This window comes from Patiria miniata, unplaced genomic scaffold (genome assembly GCF_015706575.1).
Source record: "Patiria miniata isolate m_02_andy unplaced genomic scaffold, ASM1570657v1 HiC_scaffold_17, whole genome shotgun sequence".
Lineage (NCBI taxonomy): Eukaryota > Metazoa > Echinodermata > Asteroidea > Valvatida > Asterinidae > Patiria > Patiria miniata.
In genome coordinates this window covers 1,967,589-1,979,989 of record NW_024037055.1, presented here as the reverse complement: position 1 = coordinate 1,979,989, position 12,401 = coordinate 1,967,589, and the positions used below count along the sequence as shown (strand labels likewise).

At 40.8% G+C, this 12,401-nt stretch overlaps 1 protein-coding gene across 1 annotated transcript; it reads right to left on the bottom strand.

Annotated features, from left to right (window-relative positions):
* Positions 1 to 1,478: 1,478 nt before the first annotated feature.
* LOC119723967 (beta-3 adrenergic receptor-like) lies at positions 1,479 to 2,531 on the bottom strand. Its single transcript, XM_038194889.1, has one exon. It carries the CDS (start codon positions 2,529 to 2,531, stop codon positions 1,479 to 1,481), a length of 1,053 nt encoding a protein of 350 aa, XP_038050817.1.
* Between the last annotated feature and the right edge of the window lie 9,870 nt (positions 2,532 to 12,401).

Genomic DNA, 12,401 nt, shown 5'->3' with positions numbered 1-12,401 from the left:
GGGCGTCCTCCCACCCGGAAGATTTGAAATATACGATGCTTTCTGCTATATTCTAAGGCAATTTGCGAATACCTTTCAGAACTTTATTATTCCATTTATTTATTTATTTTATATTTTTTTTTTTAGCCCTATTTAGTATCACAGCATAAGTCAGCGGTTGAATGAGGGGGGGGGGGGGGGTTGCAGACGCTCAAAATCGTTATAATAGTTTTATTCCGTAAAAACAAAGCTTACAATTTTGGGGGAAGAAAACGGGGTGTGCAACTTTAATATTTCATTAATCCTAATTCGTAGGGGAAAAGGGTGGCATCGATTCCAAAAATATCCACTGCAATTCACTTCTGGTTTAAATATTAAAGAATGCTTTCTTTTTTAGAGGGGGGCTGCCCTAGAAAACGGCACGCACAGTGTTTCAGAGCAAGCTTCATCAAGTTATTGACTCACAAGAGTTATTTTAGATCCACAACATACTTTTATTTTTATTTTTATTTTTAAAGACGTTAAAAGTGAAGTGACTCATTATTTACTTAACGAATGTGCAAAAGTGTGAGCGAGATTATATGTGACATGAAAAAAACAACCGTAGTGTGAATTTAAAGTATACATTACAATAAGTTAATACTATTATCACAATACATGTACATAATTATTCTTGCGAGTATAGTCCAAATTTTGTCCAAGTCCACATTTTGTATTAGAATATTTAAATTATTAAGTTCTTACAGCCACTGCAGAATATAAGAGCACACACAAGATTTCATACATTAATCAAAATGAGAAAGTTTCAAAGCAGAACTCTATGTTTATGACAAATTTCTTCAGTCGTTCTTTTTGCATTATTTGTCTTTCGTGATGTACAGTTATTGAATGTGCACAATGTGGTAAAAGTACATTTAAACTATTCGCTGAATTTCCAAAACTTACTTAACCCGCCACACTTTCTGTGACATGTGTTGATTGAAAGAAAGATAGGAGTTACAGAAAATTGCAATGTCAATTGTGGACATAATTATGACAACTAACACAATAACGAGGGCCACTTATGCTACCGTCACGACAGTTTTTCCAATGGTTGTAATTCTCCTTTTTTTTTTTTACAGTACCTGAAACCACCGAAAAGTTTTTGAAATGTATATAAATGGACATGCATAGGCTTATATACATGTAATATGTGTTGAATCATTTCTTTCCTTCTTTTTTTAAATTTTTTTTTAGGTCACCCTCAAAATCCATTAAAAATGGACGGAAAAAGTTACCTAACTTTTCAGTCCACTATTTGATGGACATTTGAGGATAATGTCAAAAAGCAATATAAATAATCAACTCAAATTATCTTTTGCAAAAGGCTGCATGTCCATTCATGTGTTGAAATTTTACTTTGGTGGTTCCATGTATTTAATCAAAAATCACAACCACATGCAAACGTGTAAACTTTATAATTAAGATTGGGCATGAACATGTAATCGGCGTTTCATCACTCAGTTGGTTACAGTCGAATTCGTATTGTTCTGATACTTGGATGTTTGTTGCTTGGTGTTGGAAGTTCCGGAGCCGGAGATGGTTTGGTCTGCTCTCTCGCCAAGAAAGAAGCGTTTGATACCGCGCTGAAACTGGTTGTACTTAAAGCTGTAGATGATGGGGTTGATGCAGCAGTTGGCAGCTACCATGGACGTACTGAAGACATTTAATGGACTGGTGAACTCCAACTGAAGCCAGCCCACGTTGAACATGAAGAAGGTGATCTGGCTGGGGCTCCAGCATATCAAGAAGACGACGAAGACGATAACCAGGGTCTTGAAGGTGTTGCGACGGGCACGGTAGAGCGCGTCTTGCGGGTCGTAGACGGCGGCGTTGTCGGGGCGTTGGGCAGGCTCGTCCGGTGACTGGTCGTCTTTGGCTCGGGGCTTGATGATAGGCGCCGGGGCCGGGGCCAACCTCAGGGCGCTGCGCTTCAGCGACACAGTGATGTGGCTGTAGCAGAACAACATCACGCCAGCCGGGAGGAAGTACTGGAGGCAGATCAAGAGAGGCCCCATGACGTGGGACACAGAGATGCGCTGAAACCTACAGGCTCCGTCCACCACGGTGTAGATTAGGAAGGAGTAAGACTTGAGCGCAATGCCGACACCCCAGGCGGTCAGCATGATACCGGCAGCCGCCCGGCGACCGAAGAACGCCAGGTAACGCAGGGGGTAGACGATGGCGAAGTACCGCTCCAGCGTCAGCCCGAGCAGGTTGAAGGTGGAGACGACGAAGAAAAGCCATAGTAGCGCATCTCCGGTCCAAAGCCGGCACAGCACCTCGCCTGCCGCGGTGCTGGATGCGGGGTCTGGGTCTGGGATGTTGCTGCCTAGGAGCAGCAGGAGGGAACCGACCAGATCGATGGCAGCTTGGTGGCAGATGAAGGCATTGGTCAAGGAGTGCATAAACTTGACTTTGGCTATGACTAGGATGACTAGACCGTTGTCCAAAATGCCTAGGATACCTATGATGGTCTTAATGATGCGGAGAGCCAATATTGGTTCCGCCATTGCCTCGGTGGGATACAGATGAAAACTGTGACTGATCGACGAGCCCCAAACTACCTGCTTCGGTAAAAGCCTGTTGAAAGTATTGAGTCTACTTTGCTTGTGTGAACAATACCGAGAGAACCACTTGAACCCTCTGATTAGATCATTATAACCACGCAGCATCCTCATTATCAATGGCTCATCAATCTGGCGTCAACTTCAGCGCATTCGCCTGCCACAGCCAATCATGTTCGCTTGAACATGATAGGCCGGAGGGCGTAAAGCTTATGACAAGAAGATTAGCTGATGAGGTTTTCTGCATGGGTAGGCCTACTAAAAGGTGTCTGCTTTTGTACGCCACGATGCTAAAACTCGTTCGCTGTAGCCATTCATTAACACGTACTCCTATAGCCTGACCGATGACCACTTTTAATTAAAACACTGTGATACGTTTCTCTTTGCTGTTCATGTTTCCAGGTGTGGTTACCATAATAAAGTCGTGACAGACTTGATACCTGATTAAAACATGCATGGGCACTAGAAACAAAATGCTTAAGTTTTGTTAAGACCAAAAAAAAAAAGTCTCCGGTTTCTGGTATGGAGCTTGCCCAAAAAGTGGTGCGGCGACGCGGCTTTTTTTTTTTTTACCTGACTTTTTTGCTTCAAATGTCGGCTGATGACTGCAAATGGTGCCCGACTAAACTTAGCGCAAAATGTACGGGAGTCCAGAGAGTCCACATAAAGCTTATTCTCGATCATATCCCTATCTAAAAACACGTTAAAATTGTGCTGCAGCAGGATTTCAGTCAAACCAGTCAGTTTGGCGGTTTTGAGACATCATCTTTTATTGAAAAAAAACCCTTTTTCATTTTGCCGACGCGCATGGCTACGGCGACGCGCGCGCATACCAGAAACCGGAGAGTAGTATGAGATGGGAGGGTACCAGACTTTACCCCGCCCATTATCCCCCTTCTCCAATAATCTCTGACCCCTGGCCCCACCCTCTGCCCCCACCCACCCCCTCCCAATGATCTCCCTCCCAATATCTCAGTCTCAGCCCCACGCCAAAACCGGGGACTAATATCTCTCGTCTTGAAGATCTCTCTCTGTCCAGCTGGTGAGTCTGATTGCTTATAAATCTAAAAGTCTGACCTCTTAAAAAAATTTAAAAAAAATTATATTGATATATATAAATGATGGATATGATTAGGCCAATCGTTAAGGGATTTTCTAGATGGAATAAAGCCACGCTGCGCGATTACGTCCAGCGATATAATGTACCGTACGATCAAAATGTTGCGCTTACGCGTAAAGTCTACATCAACGGGATAAAAAAATACGAAGCTCAATTTAGAAACTTGAGGAAAAAGAAGCTACATGAGCTCAAACAGATTGTAGACGATTATGATCTAGAATATAACCCGTCGGGTTATAAGGGTCGATTTTTGAAAAAAGATTTACTCTCGGCGATTCAAAACTCTAGGCAACCCGAATATTTTCAAGAGGCTGAGTTTAGAGCGACGAGGAGATTTAGAAATAACTTTAGAAACTGGGAACTGATTCCTAGACTTTTTAACGACGATTTAGTCAAGTTTTTTGATACGCACAAAGATCAAATTGTAAATAAAATCAAGTCAGAATTGAGAGAGCTGAGAGGTTTAAAAATGGAGCTCACAATCAAAATAAAATACGAAAAAACTAAACCGGATGGTACGATCGAAACGATCGAAGCTACACATTTTACCGATCAGAGAGTCGTTTTAAATCAAAGTCAAATAAAACAGGTTTTAAAAGAAGACATCGACCAGATATTTAAAAAGGATGAAAGGTATACGAATCAAGGATCGGGTTGGGTTTTAAAAAAGATAATGGCGTTGTATATCAACATCAACAGGTTTAACCCCGTGAGAGGTAGTTCTTATATTGACCTACCAAAATGTATCAAACAGAAAACGGCGATGATAAACATTAAAAACAAAGACGACGAGTGTTTGAGATGGTGTTTGAGAGCTGCTCTTGGGTTGTATACGGATAAAGTAAAAAATAACATAAAAAACGATCCTAAATATAAAATTCATACAGAAGAACCTGTTGTATACACCAAAGACGACGGACTCAAATTTAAAGGCGTAGATTTTCCAACACCGATCGACCAGATACCAAAGATAGAAAGACAAAATAATTTAACGATAAACGTATACGGTTATGAGGAGGAAATATATCCGTTATACGTGTCTAAAAACTATAAACCAGAGTCACGACCTATCGATCTGTTTTTGTTTTCTGAGGGCGACAAGCATCACTATTGCTGGATAAATAATTTTTCGAGATTGATTTACAACGTTACAAAACATAAAAGTAAGAAATATTTTTGTCGAAGGTGCCTGTGTCATTATAGAACGCAAGTAAAATTAGATAGACACATGACCGATTGTAACGGTATAGATACACATCCGTCAAAGATTGTATTTCCTACCGCTAAGCGAAAATATGTAAATAACGAGTGGATAGTCAACGAAAACGATGTGCCAATATTAGAATTTAAAAACTACAGGTTTAAACAAAAAGCACCGTTTGTAGTTTACGCCGACTTTGAATCGATATTAGAAAGAAACTCGAACGATAAAAAGAATAACACGCAAAAGACAAACATTCACAAAGCTAGCGGTTATTCGTTGGTAGTAGTTAGATGCGACGGCACCAATGCGTATCAAGAGACTTATAGAGGTAAAGATGCCGCATCAACGTTTGTACATAAAATGTTAAAAATACAAAGCGACATAAATTGCATATTTAAAAAACCCCAACCCATGAAATTTAATGAGCGAGCTAAAGAACATCATGATACAACAAACACGTGTTGGATTTGCGAGAAACCAATTTATCCCAATTACTCGAGCAACTGTCAGTGCCAGAAACCCAAAAAACCAAAAACAGAAAAACAAATAAAAGAACATCAGTACGAAAACAAAAATGGATTTACAGAGTCTAAATGCCTCAACTGCAAAAAGAAAATCAACAAATTTAGAAAGGTGAGAGATCACTGCCACGTCACGGGTAGATATAGAGGTGCCGCGCACGCCTACTGCAATCTAAAATTACAAGTTAAACCAGGTTTTACCCCCATACCGGTCGTCTTTCACAATCTGCAAAATTACGACGCTCACTTGATCATGCAGAGTATTTCAGAGTACGATGAAAAGGAAATACAAGTTATCGCTAGAAATTCGGAAAAGTATATTTCGTTTTCGATCGGAAATATGCGATTTATAGACTCGTTTAATTTTATGGCGTCTTCGTTGGATAGATTATCTAAAGCTTGTCCAAGAGAGTCGTTTAAACTACTCAGAGAACATTTTAATCGTCAAAACATCGACTCGTTGTTACAAAAAGGAGTTTATCCGTATGAATACATGGACTCGTTTGATAGATTTCAAGAGACCAGCCTACCCCCCATCGAACAATTTTACAGCAGCCTAAAAGACGAAAATATATCGCGAGAAGACTACGACAGAGCTAAACTGACGTGGAACGAGTTTAAAGTTAAAAACATGGGGGAATATCACGATTTGTACGTCACTACCGATACGTTATTACTGGCATGCGTATTTGAAAACTTTAGGAAAACGTGCATTACAAACTACGCGTTAGATCCGGCTAATTACTATACAGCACCAGGATTGTCGTGGGATGCCTTGTTAAAACACTCGGAAATTAAACTCGAACTATTGCAAGACGTAGACAAACATTTATTTTTTGAAAAAGCAAAAAGAGGTGGTATCTCAAGCGTGGGTGGTATGAGATACCACAAAGCCAACAACAAATACCTACCCGACCATAATCCAAACGAGCCGTCGAGTTACATCACCTACCTCGATGCAAACAATCTGTACGGCTGGGCCATGAGTCAATACCTGCCGTACAAAGACTTTAAATGGGCGTCTACAAAAACGTTTACCGAGTCTAAGATATTATCTCTCAGGAAAACGTCAAACACCGGTTACTGCTTTGAAGTAGACCTCGATTACCCGGACAATCTCCACGACCTGCACAACGATTATCCCCTAGCGCCAGAAAATATCGTCATACCAAAAGAATGGATGTCTGATTATCAAAACGAGTTATTGGATACCGAACCTAGTAGCAACGTGCAAAAATTAACGTGTACCCTTAATCCTAAACAAAAATATGTTTTGCACTACGTCACGTTGCAGTTGTATCTCAAACTCGGCTTGAAACTTAAAAAGGTACATCGAGTGCTGCAATTTAAACAAGCTCCTTGGATGGCATCTTACATAGACAAAAACACGCAACTCCGAACAAAAGCGACCTCTGATTTTGAGAAAGACTTTTTTAAACTGATGAATAACAGCGTGTTTGGTAAGACGATGGAAAACGTCAGAAACCGGATTGACGGTTACCTGCTCAGAGACAATAACGATGACGATCGAGATAAATACCAAAAAATTATACAGAAACCGAGCTACAAAACGACGACGTCATTTTCAGAATGCAAATTGTCATTTGTCGAAAAGTACAAGACTAAAACCGTGTTAAACAAACCAATCTATTGCGGAGTGAGTATCTTGGATCTATCTAAGACGCTGATGTATGATTTTTATTACAACCATTTGAAAGACAAGTACAAAGAGAAAATCAGGTTGATGTACACAGATACGGACAGTTTGGTACTCGTAGTGCACACTGACGACGTGTACAAAGATATGCAGCAAAACGGTCAACAATACGACCTTTCGAATTATCCGACGGATCATCCTTTGTACGATCCAACCAATAAGAAAGTGATCGGTAAATTTAAAGACGAGTTTGGAGGTAAAATAGTCAAAGAAGTTGTTTGTATAAGACCTAAAATGTACTCCATTTTAACCGCTGACATCAACCTGAAAAAAGCCAAGGGTGTCACAAAATCGGTCACCTCTAAGAAATTAAAACACCGACACTATTACGACTGCATCTTAAACAAGAAATCTCATTATGAAACCATGACTCACATTAGGTCGGAAAATCACATCCTTTACACCGTATCTCAAAATAAACTATCGTTGAGCCCGTTGGACACAAAGAGGTACATTTTACCGGACGGTATAAACACGCTGGCTTTTGGTCACTACGGCGGTAATTGCGTGTCCTCGGGTACGACTTGAAGCTCTTGTCTCACAAAACTCCTTTTTGGGCCGTTTTGAAGGTAATAAAGAGTAGGACCCGTCGTGACTTTTTTACCGTTAATCATTTTAAATTGACTCGTTCTTTTTTCCACGTTGAAGATGTCTACGCTCCAAATGGGATCCGTGGCTCTTTTCGAGGTTCCACCCTCTTGCTCGCCCGGGTAATATAAATATCTAACCATGGCATCTTGCGGTAATTGTTGCTCTTTTGTTTTAACGGGGTTAGCCGGCGATTGCCGGACCTGTTCAAGTTTAACCGCCTCTGACGGTGCTTTAGCTATTAATCTCGTCGTTTCGTCATTTATTGCCTTGACCACGCTGGGTAATCGCTCGACCCATTGCGTGTTTCTACTCTCGGGATTTAACATTTCTTGAGCGTACTGATGACCAAACAGTCTCTCGGCTAGCGTTCGGTTAAATCTTTCTACGATACCCTGCGATCGGTGGTTTCCTGGTTCACCTACGATAATCTCGACGTTTTTTGAAGCCATCCATTTTTTAAATGCACCTTTAAATTCGGTACCGGCATCTACTCTCAACGTTTTAGGGTAACTCAAAGGCGATCTCGCGTAAATCTTGACGATGGCATCTTTGGTGGAATCCGCCGTTTTAGAAACCAAAGGTTCTGCTTCGTGGTATCGACTCGCAACGTCGACAACCGTCAAAGCGTATTTATAAGTCTTGCGTTTTACTTTATCCCAGGGTAGGTATAGCACATCCATTTGGTGAAAGTCGTTTGGTGTTTCAAACTCTCGCGAAGTACTCGTAGGCCTGGGTACATATGCAGGACCCGGCAGATAAATTTGCCAGATCGCTTGTTTTTTAAGCCAATCCCTGATTACCTTTTTATCGATTTTTGTTTTATCGTGTAAATGGTCGACGGCGCTTTCACCTCTCCAATAACCGCTCGGGCTATAATACAGTTTTTGAAGTTTATCCATCATTTACTATAATAATAATTTTAAAAGGCTTTATACATTAAATAGATGGCGTCAGCTGTTGCTATGATGATAGGAGGTGCGATCATAAACGCCTTAGCTTTTTCGGGTTCAAACTTTTTATTTTCAAGTCTAAGGGATGATGGCAGCGAAGAGCGTAAGAGACACGATTTAGCGACAGAACAACTCTCGGCCGCCAAATATCAGTGGCAACGAGAACGAACAAAACGACTCGATTTTCTCAACGAACGTATCAGAAAACAAAATGCCTCTAAAGAAACATTTTCCAACGTAGACCAAGCGTTGCGTTACTACAACGAAATGACCGGAGAAAACGTCGAGTTACCCCGCGAACCCAAACTCGAAGATTTTTACGAGCCTAGCGACCAACAAATAGAAAAAGAACTGGCGTTTATCGCGGGAGGAACGCTATTGGTGGGCTTCTTGGCTTACAGATACCTTTAAATTTAAAACTTGTATAAATAAAATGAATGCGTATGGAAAAAAGCTCAATCCCAGTAGGCTATTAAAAATACCCAGATCTATCAAGGGTGAGAGAAAAGAGGTGGTCATTACCCACAATCCCAGTAGTATATCGGCGGGGCAAACGCTGAGAGTTAAGTTTCCTCAATTGGGCGTAGACGACGTGATCGTACCCGGCACTTGTAAACTAGCTTTTAGTTTAGAACTCGACGGTGGAAGCGACGACAATAGAACCATTTTTGGCAATTTAGCCAGAAATTTAGTCAGCGAAATCAGCGTCAGGCTTCAAGGTCACGAAATCGTAAGTTATCGTCACGCCGACGTGTATCACAACTTTAAAGACAATTGGATCAACAGCTCGACAACTCGAAACATGGCGTACTCGGGCATAGAAAAAGAAAACGTGTCTAAACTAAGAATTGGGGCTGGAGATGCTAACGCGGGCGCCAACAGCGGTAAAGATCAGGCTATCGCGGATGCCTATGGTAACAGATATTGTATTCCCCTAGACATTGACATACTGACTTCGCATCACCCTTTTTACCCCAGCGGTTTAAAACAACCTCTGACGTACGAGATAAAGTTTAACGATCACGAAAAAGTAGTCAACAGTTCAGATACGGCGGCGATGTATTCTATCTCAGACTTGTCTCTCGAATACGAAGTGGTGACCAACAGAGACCTAGCTATCACCATCAGGAATAAACACAAGGGGTTAATGCAATATCTGTTTGATAAAATCCACTCGCTAGAAGTTAGATCCGTCAACAAATCGGACACGCTTTGGAACGTCAGCGTCAATCAACCCATCAGGAGTCTCAAGGGTATTTTGTTTTTGTTTAAAGATCCCGCGGTCAAAAATCCGCAGCGATTTTACAATCCAAAAATAACCAAAACATCGGTGACCGTAGAAGGTAAACCCAATCAACTCTACAGTCAAGGCATGTTTCAGTATCAACACTGGAATGAAATTAGCAAGTTCTTTGGAGACAGCGATACCGAAAGCGGGCGCGGAGTAGCTAAAGACTTAAATTTGACGGGTTTTGACCTCGGAGACTACCTAAAAGACAAGTACGGTCTGTGGCTCGATTTTAGAAGTAACGACGACAATTCCGCTCACGGATCCGGTAGGAAACTCGGAGACGGAGGAGGCATCAACATTCAATTTAACAGAGAAGCCGAAAGTCAAGGTGACCTCACGATGTACGTATTTTTGGTCATGGATGCTCAATTGAACTTGGAAGACGGGAATTTTAAATCTCTGTTAAGTTAAAATGACACAACCGCATTGCGCTTTAATCGTCGGCAAAACAAATTCGGGTAAAACCAAATGGATTTTGGATCTGTTAGAGTCAGACTATAAAAATACATTTGAAGCGATAGTCATCATTTGCCCTACCATATTTAAAAACAAAACGTACATCGAAAGAAAGTGGATTCAAGCAGATCCCGAGGTATACCTCTGCGATCCGGATTTGTACAAGATGACGCTCAACGAAGCGATCGATTTTTACAGTAAAATATTCGAAGGTGTTGCCACGCTGTTTATCGTGGACGATTGCTCTTCGGATCAAGAGATTAAATATCGTAAAAAGACGTGCGCGCTAAGCAAGATGGCGTTTAGCGGAAGACACATAAATCACAGCTGTTGGTTACTGACCCAAAAGTACAACAGCGTTTTAAAAGATTATAGAGAAAACACGGCTTGGTTGGCGTTATTTTACTGCAAAGATAAAACATCGTTTGATCAAGCGTTAGACGAAAATGACGTCGTACCCATTGAAGAACGAGATTATATAAAACGACGTTTGAGAGATGTGAAATATAGTAAATTGGTCGTATACACCGAACCTCCAGTTAGTTACGAGCTACTTGAGTAGCTAGGTGAGTAACAATTAATAACTAGGTTAGTAACAATTAATAACTAGGTGAGTAACAATTAATAACTAGGTTAGTAACAATTAATAACTAGGTGAGTAGCAATTAATAACTAGGTGAGTAACAACCTACTCAACAAGCTACACAAGCATTACAATTTGCTGATCAACAAACATCAACAAAATTATATTTTGTTGTTAATAAATGATAGCAATATTTGAGTATTTGCAGTTTTTGGCTATTATCGTCATATCGCTTAATCTATCGTTTTACACCTACGAATATCTTTGCCTTTGTAACAAAGTTGCAAAAGCTACAACAAAATTAAATTCGTTTCTAATTAAATGGAGGACCTAAAACTGACTTTAACGAACGAACAAGATCACAACGCAGAACATAAAGATCGTTTGTGCGGTGTCGTAGCAGCCGGAAACTCTAGAAAGTACTTGGGAAAGGAATACACCGTTAAACATATCGAAGCTCTTGACAGTAAAGAACTCGAAAAGCTGTATCATCTGTACGAAACTAAATTTGGAAATGAAATTGTTCAAACTGTTGGTAAATACACTTTAAGTCTATTTTCGAGAGTGTTAGCTGTGGTTACACCCGTACAAGTTTTAGGATATAACGTCACTATAGATTCTGAAGAAGAACTCACCAACGACTTGAGTTCCGATCCTATTATAAGCGCGAGTATGGCTGGTATGTTGAGCGACGTTTGTTACAAGTACGGAACTTTTATATCACCCCTAGTTGCTACGATAATCACAACAAAACATTTAAAATTTAATAAACCTAATATAATAAATGGAAGATCAGAAAGCAGCGATCACAGCTCAACCAGCAGAGACAGAGACGCCTCAACCGATAAAAACAACGTCATCACCGTCGGTAACGAGAGTGACCAAGACTAAAAATCCTAAACGAATACAGCAGGGTAAAGCTTTAGCCGAGCACAATAGACAGATGAAATTAAAATTAGCAAAAATGGACGTAACATCGGACGAAGCTACGAGCTCACCAGACTACAACTCTTGGGCGATGTGGGGTGCAATAGCGTCCATAATAGGAGTGGGGCTGCTGGTACTAAAAAGTAAGGCAACTGCGCCGGTAGTACAGCCAGTGCCGGTAGTCACACAACCCACTACACCCAGCGCCCCCAAAACGCTAGACATGGAATAAACCAGCAATTTAAAAATTGTTATATTAAAAACGATGAGTAACTTTGACACCAACGGAATAGCTAATACGATTTATCACGGAGCCGTCATATCGGGTCTTTCGATGGGATACGCCATGGTAGGAAATAAACTACTCAAAATGAAAGCGCCGGATTTAAGCAAACTAAGCGTAGAAGATGCGGGTAAATTGACGGGTATTATAAGTGGAGCTCTGGCCACGCAAAA